The sequence below is a fragment of the Centruroides vittatus genome, unplaced genomic scaffold (genome assembly GCF_030686945.1).
Source record: "Centruroides vittatus isolate TY-2023 unplaced genomic scaffold, ASM3068694v2 scaffold_2802, whole genome shotgun sequence".
Classification (NCBI taxonomy): Eukaryota; Metazoa; Arthropoda; class Arachnida; order Scorpiones; family Buthidae; genus Centruroides; species Centruroides vittatus.
Window position 1 is genome coordinate 2,252,853 of NW_027122693.1, and position 20,838 is coordinate 2,273,690.

Genomic DNA, 20,838 nt, shown 5'->3' on the forward strand with positions numbered 1-20,838 from the left:
GGAAAAAAAAAATAAGCAAAAGCAATTCTCAAAGTAGTCTATTGTGATTACAATTTGAAAATCCCACAAAAATCCCAACCTTCATCAACGATTGCTGATTCGAAGAAAGGAATATATATATATATATATATATATATTTTTTTATTATTATTATTTTAAATATTAGTGTTGGTGACGTGACGTATTGGCGACGTCATAGTCTCTGATGTGACAAGGATGACTACTAAACATCAAGGTTTACAGCTACACCCTAGGTAATCCAGGAATTTTTCACTGCTGGCTGCTTCCTGATTTGGAAATGCGCCTGACACATGTTGTTTCCTTAAAAATATTTTATTAGTTAAAGTGAAAGTGTCATAATTCTGTCAGACACTGAACGTATGTTTACTCATGTAAAAATTGTTTGGGTAAGTAATTCTTATGGTTCAGTTTATAGATTAAATTCAACCGTTCTTTCAAAACTGCAACGTTGTAGTCGTATACCCGCTTTAACACAGAGAAAAAGAGAGGGGAAAAAACAAAAAACAATATAAAATATATATATATATATACAATTGCTGATATGAGTTATTGTATATACATTTGCTTGTATAACGCGAAGGAAAATCAATTTGATGAGCCATTTTGTAAATTTTATAAAATATAAAAACTTATTTTTATTTAAAAGGTATAAATACTTTAACAATTTTATCGATTTAATTTAAAAAATAAGCTTAAGATTAATTATTTTAAGGTAATTAGAGCATAGTTAATGTGTATATAGAAGGAGAATGTATAAAATTATATATTTTAAGTTAATTTATAATTAAATAATATGCTATAGATGCAAACAATTGCGTAATTAATTAGCAATTAAGGGGTGTATAAATGCATTAAGTAGTACAAGATTATTATGTATAAATTATGATTAGTAATAGTTTAATTTACTAAATATACGTTATTATAATTTTTGAAAAATTAAACTGAGCTGTATATAAGTATATAATACTACTTAATTGTAGGTATTAAAAGTAGGTATATGTAGATAATGTATAGGAAATTTAAGCATAAATAAATTGTAATTATAAATAGTTAAAGAAAAGTATATTATTAAAGTATTTATAAATCTTATAATTGGTTTGGAAAAATATATTTTTATGTGAATAATAAATTATCATTAAATTATAATAATGTGTAAACAGAACCAATTCCAAATGAATTTCTAAGCAGAGGAATTTATCTAAATGTTATTTTGTTTATTAAATATTAATTACAGAAATTACATTATTGATTAGTTAAAGTAAGTGGTCAAAGCGTGAAAACAAAAATATTTTTCTCTCTAACCAACCGTTTCTGTTGTATAAAATATTAAAAAAAAATAAAAAAAAATATTCCTTAACAAGAAGAAGAAAAATTTGTAAAGCAAATATTAAATGAGTAAAGTTAGATTTTATTCATGACTTTTCATTGATTCCACTCGGACACAAAAGCGAAATAATGGAGGAAAGTATTCCTCGTCGTAGCGCTGATGAAGGATATTCCATGGTCAATTTATAAGTATCCATCTTTACTGATGGCTCCTTTTTTTGTATAGTAGAAGAATTTGCGTTTAAGGTTATCGTTTTAAGCGGGGGAATATGATCGATTTAGTAGAAGCACACCAACCTTTGACTACGATTTTTACCAAAAGGCAAGCTAAAGACAGCTGGCTGACTGTTCGCCATTGTTATTGATGTTATCGTGTTACATAAAATTGGAGTGATAGCGGGGAAACATAGCACTTGTAAGCGGTTTTAAAGAGAATTGCGAAGACAAGTCGATAAACATATCTAGATCAGCAGCAACAAAGTTTTTTCTACGTCACACACGTACAGTACAGTACGTTACCAGACGAGTTCGTTAATCGTTAATTCAAAAAATATTTAAAAATGTGAATTGAAGCGCCACCACAACTAGTTGATTAAATTAATCGATTTTAAAAATTAAATATTTTTTTATTGAAAATTATTTTAAATTACGTTTCAATTAATTATTTCAGATGAAAATATGGGTCAGTGGTATAGCAGTTTTACAATTTCGGATCATAAACAATTATTAATCCACGTCGTTACGGGAGACAGGAAAGGAGCGGGAACGGATGCCAATGTATGGTTGGTGTTACACGATGATGGAAATAACAGATCGACGATAACTAAGCTAAACAGGCGTTTCCGGAATGATAACGAGAGAGGTAGCATAAATACTTTTACAGCATATCCTGGGAATAATTTCGGCAAGCCTATAAAAATCGAACTGTGGAGGGATAGCTTCGGAATTGGAGATAGTTGGTACCTGGAAATGATTAATGTAGAAGATCCCGAAACTGGAGAAATTAGCCATTTTCCAGTTCATAGATGGATTAAAGCCGATCACCAATATGTTTTGATGAAGTATGATTGTTGCCTCCCTCAAAAAACTGATTGCGTGCATCAGAGAAAGATGGAATTAAGAGAGAAGAGGCATTTGTATTACTTTCATCAGCATATAGATTGTGGACCTTCTCAGGTAAGTGTGGATTTAAATTAATCGAAATGTATATTATATAATTCTGCATATGCTTAAGTTATTAAAATTACCAAAAATTATATATTTATAAATTTAAGGCACTTGGATATGCTTCATTGATCTTTCATGCGTTGGCGCGTATAACATCGCTTGCATTTTTTCCCCAATTTTGCAAAAATATTTTAATTTTTGCTTCATAAATCAACTAAATATTCATTGAAGTTAAGTATTAAATCATTTAAAGCTTGAATTCTATATTTATAATTAAATTATATCCTGATTTGAGGCTTGTAATCTTCCGGTGAAAAAAAAAATGTGCACAGATGACTTCAATTTAAAATTTCAAGCTAATTTATTAAATTATAAACTTATTTATTATTATTTTCTTTAAGAATTTCTCTCTTAATTTTTACAATTTACAGATTTATTAAATGTTTTAATTGATTTTTCAGGTGAAATGTTTACCCGAAGATGAGAAATTTTCTCATGATTATAAAGTAAGATATACACACTTTTTAAAGTATTAATGTCTCGAAATAATTTATTTAAATAGTTAAAAATTGATGATAAATAATAATAATATTTACTATTCATTTCAGTGGGATATTTTAAAAAATAAAGCAAAATTATTACTTCACACGAAAGTTATTAATTGGACGACGGAAAAATGGCGGTCGATGGAAAATTTGAAAAAAGTTTATAAATTTAGTTTGGGTGAACCTAACGTACGTCCTTTTATTTTCATAATTTTTTAAAAAATGATTTATTCTACGATTAATTTTCTATTAAATTATATATGTTAAGGGCATGATGCACTGGAATGAAGATATCTGGTTTGGTCTGCAAAGAATTCAAGGAGTGAATCCTGTGTTAATTCAACTGTGCAAAGAAATTCCTTCAAAGTAATACTTTAAAAAAATATTTTCCTTACTTTATATTATATTAAACAATCAGGCCTAATATATTTTAATGTAAAATCTTGACTACAACTAGTACAAATTTTTTAAAGGTAGCCCACCGAGCCGAGTAGATAAAACCACTGAACACTACTAGTCGTGGGTTCGCGCCTCAACAGGCTAGCCACATGAATTTCTCAGTGTTTTCTTCACGTTTCTAACAAGGATTCGTCCCTATTTAAGTGGACCCCTTGACAGATCACCCTCGTTACTTAATCCTCGCATATTCTAACATAAAAATATGGAAATTTTTACTACAAAACAAGAATTAAATTTGAAAAAAAAAATTGAATAATTAATCTAAATCTTCAAGTTCCCGAATTAACTAATTGCTGATTCATTACAAACTTTTTCCCGCTTCAAACAGGATCTGATTCATAATAAATTAAAACCATGAATGAAGATTTTGCACACAAATAGATAAAAAAATAATAATAATAAATAAATAAATCATAATTCTAATTACAATGTTTATTAAACAAGAATTATGTTTCTAATGAAAATCGCGAAGATCATGATCATGATCAGGCAAGAGAGCTGCAACGCATAGAGAAGCAATTATCTCTTGACCAATTATAGCGTGTAAATGCAGTAAAATGATTTCTCAAGGGTTACGATTGACATTTACGGAGAGCTTATGCGATCAAATGTAAATTGCAATCCTTATTCAAATTGAGTAAGAGTCATGCGATCAAAGAAAACAAATTTAGTTTAATTATGTTTAATTAACTGAAAGCTCATTAAAAATCTAAACATACAGACTTTATATACGTATATATATATATATATATATAGATGAATTGACTTAACAGAATCAATCTTAATATTCTTTAATTTAATACGAAATTATCAATTTCTTTACAGATTTCCCCTTGAAAATCACATGGTGGAGCCATTTTTGGAAACCATGACTCTACAAGAAGCTATAGAAAAGAAGAGGATTTACATAATCGATCTGGAAATCCTCCAAGGAATTAGTTGCAGTAATAACAGGATAGTAAGTTGCCTTTGTCATTATTAGTATATTCATATTAATTTTATCACTCGAGAATTATAATCAATTTTGCGCGCGTCGCGTCGCGTCGCGTCGCTTTACGCACTCTCGAACTTATTCGGCGAATATGACTTTTATTTATTTAATATGTAATAAATATTCAAATGAGATTTGTAATATTAATAAGTTATATTTAAAAAAAAAAAACATTTTCGGTTTTATTTTAATAAAATCATTATTTATTTATTTTTCTTCCGTAAACGGATGGGCGATGCGCTCGCGCGAAGCGAGTAAGCGCGAACTTACGCGCTTAGCGAGTAATTTTATTGTTTACAAGTAAACGAAACAATTCTTATTTAATAACAGTAAAATAATTTATAAAAGTTAATTCTAAATTTTACTCAGGAATTTAAAAGTTGCGATGATAACGATGATGATGATTTTACTCAATCTCGCATCCATTTTTCATACGGGTAGGGACGGCATAAAACATTAATGTTTTATCTATTTATTTTCTCCTTAAAAAAATATATTAAATTTTATAAAATGTACAGCTTTTAAAATCATAAATTGTTTTTTATTTTTGCGTAATTTTATTATTAATAAAATAATAACTATTGAACGTTAATTTTTCGTGTTGCAAGCGGTTCGCGACGCGACGCGTCTCGACGCGGCGCGAAGCGTATTTTGCCAGCATAAAGTACTTTTTAAATTAATAAATTTTAGTTTAAATTATAATTAAATTTTTTTTAAACATTTGCAAATTAAGAATGTTATTAAGCAGGTTTTACTGTATTTAATTTTAATGATAATTAATTATTAGTTTTTCCCTTTCAATCTGTTCTTCAATCATGACAAACAGGTCGAGAGGGAGAAATGGATATTTTCTAATAAAAAAAATTCTAATTAAATATATTTATGATAAGAATTATTATTATTATTATTATTATTAATAGAAAACTTATTCAATATTTAATTTCTATCGATAAACATTTTGTTAAGAAGTCATGTACAGTACTTCAAAGATTTAGAATCATGTATTATAGAAGTCATAAAAGTTTTATGTAGCTACATTAAACAGATTAATGCATTTATTATTACTATTTATAGTATAAATGTTATTTTATAATTTTAGTTGATGCTTTAAGACAAGTTATATTTTTATGTGATAATTTCACTCCACATGTTCTATATTTTATGCATGTTGAAGTTACGTAATGTTGCTTTATGATATGTTTGAAGGATGCTGCTTATATAAAGTTGAGTGATGCCGGAATATTCATTGAATATTTATAAAATAATTCAATGAAAACTCAGTAATGAAAGTGAATATATATAAATATTTATAATGTTTTTTTTTTATTTTATTTTATTCTAAAGACATAATAAAAATTCTTAACCAAATCTTGTAAAATGAAAGCTTAATTAAAGTTTAATTTATGTGTATATTAAATTGAAACCGGCCGCCATCTTGTTCCATAATGAGGAACGTTTCATTTGTCTGTAATTTAAAAAAAATTATAAGAGAAATGATACTGTCTGTGTTTACCTATTGTAATGCGGTATATCGAATATACTCACAGAACAATAAATGCACTTACAGACAAAAATTAAAAATGTACAATGAATTTTGTATGCCAAAAATGCAGAAAATAATTGTAAATTACTGGACTGTGTGTGACATTCTAGAAGCTATAGAATGATTACTTATGATTTTGAGGTTTTAAACAGTATAAACCCCAAAATCTTAAGTAGAAATTATTCTATAAGAAACCACTCCTCAATGCAACACAATGAAAAAAAGAAAAGAATAAATTATTCCCTACTAACTTTATAGACAAACCAGCCCTTCAAAGCAGCCATTGTTCAGTGTTTTGAGGTTTATATAAACCCCAAAATTCAGCGTTCATAACTTGAAAAAAAAGGAGTGGAGTGCATTGCAAAGGATTTCTTATAATTATAAATTTATATAATTCTCAAAAAATCGTAAGAAAACACAGCGCAGTGTACTTTGAAGGACCGATTTGCCCGTGACGTCAGTTGGGATTACTGTGGATCTTAACTTATTTTTATTTTTATAATGAATTCTTGCGTCAAATCAAACATAAGAAGAAAATACAGCTGGAATAAAGTATTAAATTTAGATAAAATGGAATGTCCTGGAGCAATTATCTTCCAGTTTATACTGTATTTAATAATTTATAATATTAAAGCTATAAGATTCAATTTTGTTTCAATATTCGAGATAAATTCATTGATATAGAAATTAAATATTCATAAATAATTAAAGAAAACGATTTACAATTACATTAAGAAAACAAAGCGATCAATACTGTGTTATGTACAGTACAGTACAAGTATGGTAGCGCCATCTTCTGAAAATTACTAAATATAAGTTAGGTTAATTACGGTTAATTTCCCTAAAATTAAATAGATTATTATCAATTATATATAAATATATTAAAAAGTATGTAATTACATTGGGATATTTTAATTTAAACTTTGTATTTTATGCATTTTTCTTCTGTAATCGTCCATTACTGGTCAAGAAAGATGCCATGTTAAAGTATTATCTTTGATTGTATCTTATCGGGTTGAATATACTAAAATGGTGCTTAAATTGTGTTTAAAATATGTTATTTTTTAAAATATTTAAACGCATGAAAAAGGTATATTTTATATTTATTGATTATTCTTGTTTTAATTTACAGATATGTGTACCAATTGCTCTTTTTTATTTGAATAAAGATAATGATCTTCTACCAATTGCTATACAATTATTTCAGGATCCGAAACCGGATAATCCTGTAAGTATTTTTAATTTATTTTTATATACTTTTTCCTTATTTCTTCTACTGGGGTCAACTTATGAATTATTTATTACGTGCAGCAAGAAAATTCAAGTTTTGAAGTTGTTGGGGTATTGGTTTTACTTGGAATTTTTTTACTTTTTCAATTTAAACCCCTAGAAAAGTTGTTCGAAAGTAAACACAAATACTTACGTTGTTACTCTTGTTGTTTATAAGGAAAGTCTTATAAGTATTTCATTGCGAATCACCACCTGAGATACAGAGCAAAATCCATGTCGCGACTTGTTGCACTGTTTCTTAAAAAAAAATATATATATATATATATATATAAATATATTAAGTTCTGACTTTTAATAGAAATGAACAGTATTTTAATCTTTTTAATATTATATACATTTATTTACTTTCTAAATTAGTATGTGTGATATTTTCTGTATAAGTTAGAATCTTACAAGCATCTGTTTACCATGCTGTATTTTTCGCCATCAAATACAGATAAACATCTCGTGTTTCTATGTATGACGAGCATCTTAAAAACATGCTTATAAGTTCTTTTACTAGTTTAAAAACAATGACAATCTTTTAGTAAATGATATATTAGTTTAAAACAGTGTTTCTTAAGCTAGGGTGCTGCACCCTTGGAAGATGCGAGTGATAACAATAAGTTTTTAATTTTTAGATGTATAATATAAACTTTATGGCTATCTTATGCTATGTAAATTCGACTCGACATATTGGGTACTCTCAGAGCCCACGATAAGCAGAACCCCTACTACTATCCTCTGTACCTTTTCCATAATTTTCAAAGAGGTGGGAGACCGTATTTTGCGATTCAAAAGGGTGCCGATCATTAAAAAGGTCAAGTTTCATGACTCGAAGTAACCAAAACATTACACGAATGTAAAACAATCAATATATTGAATAAAATCACGGTTTGCAGAATTGAAACACAGCTTTACAAATTCATTTGTAATTATGTTGCGACGTAAAACAATGGCATTCGCGTATGATTTTGTATTCAAGAATTTGGCACGCGTGTTAGGTGAACGTTAACGCATCATAATTATGAAGATAGGGCGCTTCAACGGTTAATAATTACGTAAAAAAATTTTATATTTAAATAACATTTTTTTTATTCATTATTTAATGCATATACCCCACACCCTTACGCTTCTCTATACTATTCTGTTTACATGGAAGAAAAGAAAAAAAAAAGAATGTATAAAATTCGATGACAAATTAAAAATATAATTAGCTAAAATGTACGATTAATTTATTTAATGTTAAATTAATAATTTAATTAATAATTCAATGCCCAGAAAGCGTTACATTTTACATTTGTTTGAAATACGTAAAAATTTTATTAAATCGTGAAGGACTGAGTTATATAAAATATTTTTGAATATAAAAAAAATAGTAACTAGATTAATTTATCGTCTTGTCAATTTATTTTTTTTGTAATCTCACTGAATTTTTGCTATTTTATTTATTTATTTATTTATTTTATATTACGATATTTTTCCGCTTTAATATATAAAATTTTATTTACACATTTTACTCTTCAATTTTGATAATTATTTCATCCACCAGGGGACGTTATAATTAATTTGCATATTTATTAAACGTTGCTTACAGCGACGCCAGTGACAGTTAACAGTTACTAAATTGGTATGAAGGAAATTCGAATAAAATTTTGAAACTTTTGATTTTAAAAAAAATACTTAAATATTTTAATACAGTAAAATACAGTATAACCTGCATCTCACGGTACTGAATATCTTTACCGGTATGGCAGGTTTCCATTTTAAACAGGTTATATATAGAATATCGCTCCGTTTCGAGGTTTACGTTTCATTCAGTCGCCGTTTTAGACAAGTTTTACTGTATTTGATTACGACACTTGAAATTTACTTTAATTTCCTGTCGTACAAGATATTTACTCTGTATCAATGTAAACGTAGAAGTATACTACTTAAAAATGGCCTTGTAGTACGTAAAAGAAACCTGAAGAATATGAAACAAGTTTCATTTAAATATTTCAAGAGAAGTCACGCGTTTAATGAATACTACAGCAGGAATATTATAGATTCACGCCCTTCATTCTACGCGAAGTAAATCTTTAATTATTAATTTTATGCTGATTTAGAAACTTATTATTTAGAAAAAAAAAAGAAAGAAAGAAAAGTTTCAGAAATTGTTGTAAATAGAGTTTCCATTATTGACAGTCTCTCTTGGATATAAAACTAGTATATTTTGTTATCCTACCCGTAAGACTCCAGGCAATATTTTATTTATAAATCCCTATAGGGGAGGCGACCAAATTACTTCATAGTATCATCTGTGACTTTTAAACAAAATTATTCATAGGTACGGGGGGTGGATATTTTTAAAATGTATTGAGCCTATCGGCCAAATCAATTTAAACCATCCCCGACTGCGTCATACATTCAGGCCTACAACAGGAGATTTTTTTTTTTTTATTCCTTTCTTTATTTTTATGTTTTCAAACATGAAGATTTTCAAAAATATGGCCGCTTAATAATATTAATTAAGTTTATTTTTTTAAAGTACTTAGAAAATTTATTTTAAATATTGAAGGATTATTAAAATTGTTTTCTCGGGAGTCATTCTGCTATTTGGAATAAAAATAAAGAACAAAAATGTGAAAATAAATAAATAATATGCCATAAAATTTGATCTACAAGTTTCATTTTTCAAACATTTTTAGTGGATATTTCGAAAATGTTTAATCGCTATGGAATGTTTTATATTATAAAAAAGAAATAATAATAATAATAATAATATTCTACATTTCCAACTGGTTTTTGAATAATAATATTAATAAAATATTTGCCGAAATGTCAAGTTTTTCCAAGAATATTCAGTCTGAAAATAAGCATCTTTAATTTTATTATTATTTTTCTAAATTATTTCCTGTTTATACATATATTATTTTGAAATACATAATTAAGGGCTATGCTTAACCTTGTACTATACCTGCCCATACTATTTAAGCCATTGTGTACCGATAACGATGAAGCTCCCTACTTAATTTCCATATTTGCTCGTGTACTGGAAAAATTGTGCAGCTGATCTTTTAAACTGTATTATTCTACTATTCTGATACAAATTATCAATTACGTACAGTATGTATAAGTTTGAATGTATAATTAACATACAAACTTCTTAATTATACGTTATAATATACGTAAATTTTTATGTATATTCATGTACAGTACATAAGGGTATATACTTGCTTGGTCTGAAGTACAGAGGTGATCTTTTCTGCTCATCAAACAATAATAAATTTAAAACGTCAGGCCTTAAAGCAAAACCAGCCTCGATAGGGGCCTTGTTTGTTATTGACCCAGGCCCTATTTTACCTCTCTCAGGCCTTGACTGCTGTATTATATGTAACTTATTTATACTCGATACTGTACAATAGTTCTATTTTAAGTGATATTTATAATATTACAGATAGAAATAAATTGCTATAACTCGATATCATTTTGTTATAAATTTGAATTAAGTTCTACGTTGAAAGAATCCTGCTTAACTAAAAATCAATAAGTGAAAAATATAGAAAAATAAGTGACGTCATAACTCTTACCATGACGTTATATTGATATTATTAAAACAAAATCGAATTTTTTAAATTTACAATAAATAAGGATAAAATTTCTAAAAATAATTGTTTAAAAAAATACATTTCTTTTTAAAAAAATAAAAAAGCAAAAATTCTAATTATTATATTATTATTGTTATTATGATTATTTTTATTTTTTGATTGAATGATTGTGTTTTATTTATTTACGTGATACAAGGTTGGATAATTTTAATTTCTAGCCTCAGGCACTTAGCATTATTACATCATCCTTCCTTCGCTGTTTACACGTTGAAAAGTACTTTTCTTTCTTTCATATTTTGTATATTTTAAATATTTGTTGGAAACTTAATTAAGTTTCACGAGAATATTTATTTAAATAAACGTTTCTGAAGCGTTAAAATTCGTATAAATTCCCTATAAAATTTAAGTTTTTAGTCTCTTTCAATTGCTTTTTCATTTTTTTTTCTTTGTGTGTACTCTTTTATCCTTAATTTTATCCTCCCTTCTGCTCCTTAAAGTATTATATTTAATAAAGATTCATTTGAAATCAATCTTAAAATCAGTTTAAATATCCTATGATGTTATCCCATAAGAAATCCACGCGAGCAATTACTTTGTAAAATTTTTTATGTTATAGATAGACTTTTTGTAAAGAATACAAATGTACTATGTTTCTGGCAAACAGTAAGTCCAAATAACAGTTTACAGTTAAGTGTTTTTTAAAAATACTTAAAGTGTATCCTTAAAATATTATTCTTTGTTTTAAAAATATAAAAATGGATCCTCAGAAAGTATTTGAAATTACTTTCATTGCTTCTTTTTCTCGCTTCAAATGTAAATATAGATATTGGAATACGAAACAGCAAAACCTGTCTAAAATAAACTGTATCGACTAGAATTTTCCGTTTTATAAAGGGGAATTTTGACTAGTTTTTAAGATTTTTTTCCTAGGTTAAAACATGTTGTATAGGCCTACTTCTTTTGTACAGCTAATATACAACGAATAATTCCTCTTAATTGTTTGATAACTTATATTTACGAACAGAAGTTGGGATTTTTGGAACGTGACATTTCCCTTCCCCCAAAATAGAGCGCATTTTTAAGGGAAGAGCAGTTATAGGACCCTTTTTGCCTCTTATTTTTAAACAAATGAAATAACTAGAGTGTTCCTTCATCAATAAAATGCACTTTTAAAAATATTTTATTTTTGTTATTAAAAACATTAATTTTTTGAAGTTAGTAAAGCTTATTTATGTGATCATTTGGATACAGTAAAACCTGTCCAAGACGGAACCTGAATGAAAAGGAAGCCGGTCTAAACGGAAAAAATTATTAGGAACGAAGCGATTTTTTTATGTTAAAAAAATCAGTTTAAAACGGAAACCTGCCAAACCGGAAAGATATTCGATACGTGTGATTCCGGTTTATACAGGTTTTACTGTATATACGTACAATTACTAGTGAATAATGCTTCTCATCAGGAAGTCAACCCTCAAGTTACAGCATTTAGAATTTAAATTTAGAACTAATTAGAAAATTTAGAAGTAATTACAAGGAGCCCAAAAAAATACCTCGGGGGGATCTGAGAGAATATTGATATACCTACTGATTATTATCTTCATTGGAATATATAGCCAAACCTCGATATAGCGTTCTAAAGTTGCGATGAATACACTTGTGAATGGATTTTCCCCATAAACCTTTGGTTTGGAGGGGTATGGCAACGCAACACGTGGACGATCTGTCAAAAGGAATTGGGAAACTGTCCCTAGACACGTGAAGAAAACCGAAAATCTCCACGTGGCCATCCCGTTGGTCAGGCTCGAACCCACGTCCAAATACCAATGCTCGTTAGTTTTAATTATTAGTTTGTGCTGTAATAAACAATTGTGTGAGGAAAATCAGTTATCGTCCGTTAAATCCACAATGAAATCTTATAAAATTACAACGCCCTCATGGCTAATAAACATCATAAATTTATTTATATCTTTGTTGAACAACTCGGTAAGTATATACAGGATCAGACCAAGTTAGAGAGGTGATCAGTAGGCCCTTTTCATAGGATCCCTAGATGCAGGGCCCCAAAATATCTGTCTCGAATGCTGCAAAATTTAATTCTTTAATGTAAAAACACGTTAGAGAAGTGATAAAAAGTAAAGTTTACGTATTCAAAGGATGAAAGAGGAGAGAGGATACCCTACTCTTTCTCATCCTCTTCCTCATATCCTTCTCTAATAATGATACATTATTATTAACTATATTAAAGTATTTTACACCACGAATTACGTAGTAAACATTGTTATAAATGCACATAATTTATTACTAATTACACTTATTTAATATAAAATTATCCCATCCGAGGGATAAGGGCGATAAGTTATTTTCTACAATTGCAAAATGGCGCATTTTAAATTAATTAAAGAGGTATTTAATTTTCTCTCCGCGTCTAAATGAAAATGGTGAAAATTAAAGGATAAACTAATAAAACACTATTTCACTATTGAACTGTTTCTGTAAGTATTTTTATTATGGCCAATAAATTGATTTAGTCTTTCTGAAACTCCCTTTGGATTGAAGCCCCAAGGCAATGTCTTGCCATGTCTTTGCTATCGTTGCCTGTGGATATACAAAAGGAAAATACTACATTCAACACATTTTCTGGGAAAGTGATGAATGTACCGTGCATCTATCTCTTCTCCCGTATTACAGGGGCTGGAAAGTATTGTAGATACTTGAGAAAATTATAAATATATATAAAAATAATGGAACTTCTAGTTGTCAACTATGAAGAAACACAAGCCTACTTGATAAAGCACAGAGTGACTTACTTCCTCCTCTTTTTTCATCATGTTTAAATTAATATATATTAATGAAAACTTAGCAAAATGTATAAAAAAAATTATTAAATACACTAGAAATTTATAAAATGAATTATTTTATCTAGTCTTTTTTTTTAAATAATAAAACAGTTATTAAGAGTACAGATAAATTTTCCTTCGTCCCTATTGTATAATAATTTAACAAAAATAATTCTTAAATTCTAATTAATTTAAACGTTATCTTTGTATTGAAATTTATCTGTTACTATTGGTTAATTTTGAATTTAATTTCAACCAATCAAATTCGGCCGCTACTTAACGACCGTTAATCGCAATTTTAACGGCCGTTATCTGATTTTGAATTATTTAATTTATTTAAAAATACTTTAAAGCATATAAAAATATAAAAATAATTAATTTAAAGATGTAAACCATTATAAAATATTATTTTAAATTTAAAAATAAATATATCCCGAATTTAATTAAATCTTAAATATTATTTGATAAAGTAGAGTTGGAAGGGAAACTTCTAAAAATGTTCTGATCTACTTAAAATGAGAAAAGCTCGGAGACAATCGACTATTTTTTTCTTTTGGCTTTCACTACTTTAACAGATAAATTCGTGTTTGTGATGCACAATTTCAGCCATTTTGGATTAAAAAAAATTTTACTTAAGTCAAACATGAAGGACAAACTCAAAGTTTAGAGGGGGGAATGCCCAAAAATACTTAATACAGTTAAACCTGTATTAAGTATTTTTGGGCCAGAATCACAGGATGCCGGCTTGGCAGGTTTCCGCTTTAAACAGGTTTAAAAAATCGCTCCGTTTCGAAGAATTTCATCCATTTTGGGGCGGTTTTACTGTACTTTAAAATAATTGAAAAAAAACTAAAGATGGAGAAATCTATTTTAGATTTTTTTTAAAATTAAAATATTTATAAAGATTTGGTGGAAGAAATTTTATTAAATTGATTATTTTAAGAGGTTTATTTAGAGTAAAGTTATTTGTATGAAGGGAAAAGTGAATGAAGCAGGTAAAACGATTCTATCAACTGATTCTACATTGATGCAGTGAATTCGCCTAAAAATTGAATATGCTCTTGAAATATTTACAACAATTTGAATTATTGATCTATCTTTACAGTTGCTCTGTTTATGTTACAAATGATGCTTAATGTTATATCAACGAATTTATCAACTAGGAAAAAAGGGGGGGGAGAAAAATAAACTTAAAAAATAAATAAATTTTAAAATATTTATCAAAGAATAAAAACTAAAAATACCTCACAATAAACTAAATATAATAAAGCTTAAAAATAAATTATTTTTGTAATTTTCCAAGCTTAATTTCTTTTTTTTTACAATTTAATTAAATTTTAAATATTTAATTATTTTATTTATTAAAAATTAATCAGTTGGCTTTAATCGCGTATTTTCTTACTTTAAGAAACGATAAAGTTTTATTAAATTTTTAAGCTTAAATTTATTAAAAATTATTTATTTTAATGGCTTATAAAAATTTTTATTTATAGATTTTCTTACCGAGTGATCCTCCTTACACGTGGCTTATGGCAAAAATGTATTATAATAACGCAGATGCCTGCTATCATCAGTCTTGTACTCATTTAGGTAAGTTTTTTAAAGTATAATTTATATTTGTTTTCTTATAGAAAAGTATAAGCTTTTGATCGCAGCGCGTCGGGATGCGACGCGCTGGGATCAAAAATTATTTTCTTTTTATTATTAAAATAATTCTATTGATAAATTTATCTTATATTAAAATAATCATAAATTTTATTCATAAATCTATTTTTTTTTAATTTTATATAAAAGCAAATGATTCTTTCTGTATTGTATTTATTATTGGCGCGCGGCATGGCACGTAATAACGTCGCACGCTAAATATATATATATATATATTTTTAACATTAAAATTAGATAAAATATTAAAATGTTTTTAACAAAATAAGAAAATATACAATTTTTTAAACAACATTTTAATACAGTTTATGTCTCGTTTCGAACTATACAGTTGATGTAAAACGACGCGACAGTACGCTTCGCGTCGCATACTGTCGCGAGCAAAAATTATTAAACGTTAAACTTAATACCTTAAAATATAATTATATAAAAATATATATATATATATATTTTACAATTTTCTGGTGAAATAAGATTTAAAAATAATAAATCTTATTTCTAAATAAAAGAAAAAAAAAGGAAAAGGAAAAAGAAATTAATTTTCATCAAATAAAAGTAAAAATTTGAAATTTTAATTTTTGAACAATGTAAACTTTAAACTCGAATAAAACACAATTGGCGTTTTAAAATTTGATTTAAAATAAATTTATTTAATTTTTAAATAGTTAAAAAAAAAGAAAAATAAATTTCAGGAAATACTCATTTATTGATGGAAGGAGTAGTTATTTGTACACACCGGAATTTATCTCCATCCCATCCACTTTTTAAACTTATGGCTCCTCACTTTCTCTTTCTATTAGCAATAAACTCGTAAGTAAATATTATATATATATATTAAAAAAAAAATTAAATAAATAAATATATTAAATTAATTAATAACCCGATACACTGAGCGAACAGTTGGATTCTTATTGGGCTATCTTATGGCTAATTAAAAAATCAGATACTAAGCAATTTGGCTCGAATAAATAAAAAAAATAATTAATTCATTCCTAATTGTTAAAGTCATCGCGAGATGGCGCTTATTTGTAGCCAAATTACTTAGTATTTCGCGATTATTAATTAGCCGTAATGTAGCCCGATAATAATCCAGCTTTTCGTTTCGGTTAAATAAATATTAATTATTTATTTATTTTTTTTATTTTTAAAATTGCAGTCGGGGATTGGCCAAGTTGATCTCTGTTAACGGATGGGTTGATAAAACTATGACTATAGGAAGAGATGGGATGTTTCAATTGATCATAAAGGGGTAAATAGCATAAGCTGTGATAAATGAGTTCAATAATTATATTATAAATTAACTAATGAATCATGGTGTCATGTTTTAATGAACGTAGGTTAGACAGGTGGAGGATGGATGCTGATGGAATATTACCAAATAATTTTAAGATAAGAGAAGTTAGTAAAGCTTATTTACTTAATAAAATAATATTTAAATGATTTCATTTTAATTTATTTTTATTCTAAAATAATATTTAGGTGGATGATCCCGACACTTTTCCTAATTATCCTTACAGAGATGATGCTCTTGCCATGTGGTATGCCATTAGAAGATATGTAACTAAAGTTGTACATCATTTTTATGGTAAGTAATCGTGTTTAGAAGGGTATTTCAAGCCCTTTTTTTATAATTAATTTCGTTATTTTTTTGAATTTTTAGAAGATGAAGACAGTATTATTGAAGATTATGAACTGCAAGAGTGGAGAGAGGAATTGGTGAAAGAGAGGTGTTCGGGCGGTGTAGGAATTAAGGTAAGACGAAAAAAAATGATGAATTTATATGTTATATTATGATATTATTTTCATCTGAAATTTAAGCAATTTATTATATATTAAAATTTCCGTAAAGATAAATGGAAATTATCTAATATATTGTTCTTATTATTTTATAAGAATTTGATTATAAATATTGCAAATTTGTTAAAATTTTTATGTAGAATTATAATTTTATAAATCACTTTTACAGTTTGAAGAATTTTTATTAAGATAACTTAAATAGATTTGTAGAAAAATGAATAAAATCGTGCCTTATCATTTATCTTATAAACCTTGTAGCGCGCGCCGGCGCGTCGCTTTCGATTTAATAAGTTACATTTAATCTTTATTTTTTTCGTCACTTAAATATTTATATAACTTCTAGGTTTTAAATATGTACTCACGATATATATTTCGTGTAATATTTTATTACATGAGCAGAAAAAAATAGTTAAAAACTATTATAGAACGATTTAGTGCGACGCGACGCGACGCGCTCGCATGCAAAGTAATACGACTTATTAATAAAAATACACAAAATTTTGACGTTTTAGGGTGTTCCTGGTGACGAAAATGGAAAATTTACAACTTACGAACACGTTATTTTAACAATTTCTTCAATTATATCAACTTGTAGCATAGGACACGCCGCAGCGAACTTTCAGCAATACGACGAATACGCATTCCCTCCCAATTATCCCTCAATGTTAACAGGGGAACCACCTAAAGATAAAGTATATTAAATAGATTATTATCTTAATTATCGTTAAATTAATCTAGATTTAAAACGCGGCATTTTAAATTCTAGAGACCTTTAGAAGAAAAGGATATTCTGAATCAAATACCCAACAAAGAAATAACACTCGACGTCATGATCATTACCAAATTATTAAGTTCGAAGGGTACAAACTCGTTAGGAGACTTTGAAATTCAATATTTATATGATCCAGTTAGCGTGGAAGCGGCAAAAGAGTGAGTAATTTCTATTTTATTCACATTAGATATAATTTAATTACAGAATATGACTTATCTACTAGTGTTATTAGTGTTTATTAATATGACCTTTAAATTAAAAAAAAATACTCTTTAAAAGTTTGTCAGTTCGATATAGAAAGCAAAAAAAATCTATTGTATAATGTTATTTTTCTACGTAAGTTGTAAGAGTAGCCTTTGCGAAAGTATTGTTTTCACGGAAAATCGATTCTGAAAATTCTATTAAAATACCGGTTTTGTAATATTTTAAACAGGATTTAAGTAATCTCATACGGATTTCTGTACATATTTATATGTACGATTTAAATATTCATGTGACTGTCGCTTACATACTCATGCCTGTGGACTGTTTGTACTGTACAGTGAATGAATGGCTTGCGAACGTACTGTACTCAATTTAGTCAAAATTGGCTTAAGCAAGATTAGCCGGCATATCTAAGGGGTGTTTATCATACTGCATCACCCCCTTGATATCAAAGCAATTAGTTTTGTTACTTTATAGTACCAGCCTTTGCCTTCCTAAATATGCCTTGAGCAGTAGTCGTATTCTTAAAATCTAGATACCGCAGTATCTAGTATATTATATATACTTTATATTATTTGTTTGCATGCAATTAGAATAAGCAAACATGCAATTAGAATAAGCAAAATGGACAAAAAAAAGGAAACGTCTAAGCGTGTGAATGATAAAATTTGTAATTATAACGGATCTACGTTTCCTGAAAAATTAAGATTTCCTGATGATTTCATGATAAAATTAGGTGTAAAAGGAATTTAAATGAAATTTATTATTTGATAAGATATAGGATATGGTAATTTTAAAAGAAATATGAATCATTATTTTTAATAATAACTCTTTAACATTGCATATAGTTTAAATTATTCTTTAAATGTAAATATATATATACATATAATTTACTTCTAGTTAATGTTCTAACCTTAAATTGTGGCCTTAAGCCATAAAGTACACGAGGCTCTTCCAAGTGGTGCCTACAACCCATAACCGGATTAAGATTTCTTTTAGAGGCTCTAAGTACTTAAAAAATTTTGGTGCCCCCATATACTGTATATGTAATTCAAAATACAGGTATAAACAATAATAAAACATAAAATTATTTTTCAAAACGAACTACGCCAGCAAACACTTTAATTTTTTTATATATTGTACCACAAGGTCAATGAAAGGCAATGAAAACTTTCTGTGACCTGCTTATTTTGTCTAATGGTTAATTCAGTCATGGTCTTACCTACTTCATTAGGATGGAGCGATGCCCTTCATGATGCGAGACCTTAGAGTGTTAGTAGTGTCTTTATATTGGAAAATAGAAATATTGTAAATATTTAAACGATACATTAACCCAAATCACACGAAATTTGCAATGTAAGAGCTTACTATAATAACATAAATACTACTTGAAGCTCTCAAAAATCAAGGACACGAACAAAAATTAGTGATAAACAGCCAAGGTAAACAGGTACTACTTTCGTAATAACATCTTTTGATAAGTGCTTTTCAGCTGTTTAAATTGGCAACATCGTTTCCAATTGCACTGGAAGACCGTGACAATATTCGGAAGTAATTTACCACCCCGAGGTTCGTGATCTACTGGTTGAGAAATTCAGTGTGAGATAATACGAAACTATCTTGCCATCTGTCGTGAAATAATATAACTATTTCGTTTATTATATTATTATAATTATTATTATTACCTTCAACAAATATTTTTCCTTTAATTTATGACATTAAATATCTCAATAAAATTAAATTAAATTTTATTTTATTATTATTATTTTTTTTACAGATTTCGCGAGGAATTAAAAGAAATAAGCGATAAAATAAAAATAAAAAATAAAGATAAAAAATATCCATATCTTTGGTTAGATCCGGAAATTGTGCCAAATTCTATCAGCATTTAAAATAATAATAATAATAATAATAATAATAAATTTATTATTATTTTATTAATTCAAATATTATTAATTAAAAGCAAATTTCATGTAAATTTTATGCAGATTTTACAGTTTTTTCCATCAAATTATATTTAAATTTTAAATATAAATTTAAATATAATAATAAGTAATTAATTATACTGTATTTCAATTTATACAAAAATAAAATATAACCCTTAAAAACCCGAGGAAAAAATTTGCATAAATTTACATAAAATTCTCTTTTAATTAATAATAATAATAATTGCATTTATTTTTATAAAAATCCAAAGTATTAAATAAATAATAAAAATAAAAATTATAAGTGCATATATAAATTATTATTATTATTATTATTATTATTATTTAAAAATTTAAAAAAAAATTAAATTCTAATTTTATATTTTAATGTAGAATTTATTTAATAGAATTCCATTCTACACGTGAATTATAATTAAAAATATATATAATTTTCCATTTAAAAATTATATAATTATTGTACAAAATTTAAAATGTATGTATAATATATGTATTTTCTGTAATAAACTTTTTATTAAAATTTATGCAAATTTTAAATTTAAATTTTTTGTTTAAACGTTTTTATATTCTTAATTATGTATAAGTCACGAGCGCGTAATTTTATAAATAAAAATCATTTATATAAATTCATATTAAATGAATTTTAAACGATTTTATATAACATTTATTTCATAAAATTATTTATTACGCGATTGGCTAACGGAAAAACGAA

General features: G+C 27.0%; 1 protein-coding gene across 3 annotated transcripts; it reads left to right on the forward strand.

The window, feature by feature from the left end:
- The first annotated feature begins 227 nt into the window (after positions 1-227).
- LOC136987900 (allene oxide synthase-lipoxygenase protein-like) lies at positions 228-20,106 on the forward strand. 3 transcript variants are annotated; one of them, XM_067285674.1, is made up of 16 exons: positions 228-407; positions 2,018-2,523; positions 2,976-3,020; positions 3,123-3,248; positions 3,328-3,425; positions 4,344-4,476; positions 7,185-7,280; positions 15,242-15,338; positions 16,103-16,220; positions 16,567-16,659; positions 16,748-16,808; positions 16,890-16,995; positions 17,071-17,162; positions 17,720-17,899; positions 17,974-18,137; positions 19,961-20,106. In XM_067285674.1, exons 2-16 carry the CDS (start codon positions 2,026-2,028, stop codon positions 20,073-20,075), a joined length of 2,022 nt encoding a protein of 673 aa, XP_067141775.1. In that variant the 5' UTR covers positions 228-407; positions 2,018-2,025; the 3' UTR covers positions 20,076-20,106. The 3 variants fall into 3 exon arrangements, with proteins under 3 accessions (XP_067141775.1, XP_067141777.1, XP_067141776.1); XM_067285676.1 differs by lacking the exon at positions 228-407 and adding an exon at positions 629-667; XM_067285675.1 differs by lacking the exon at positions 228-407 and adding an exon at positions 1,573-1,857.
- Positions 20,107-20,838: the final 732 nt, after the last annotated feature.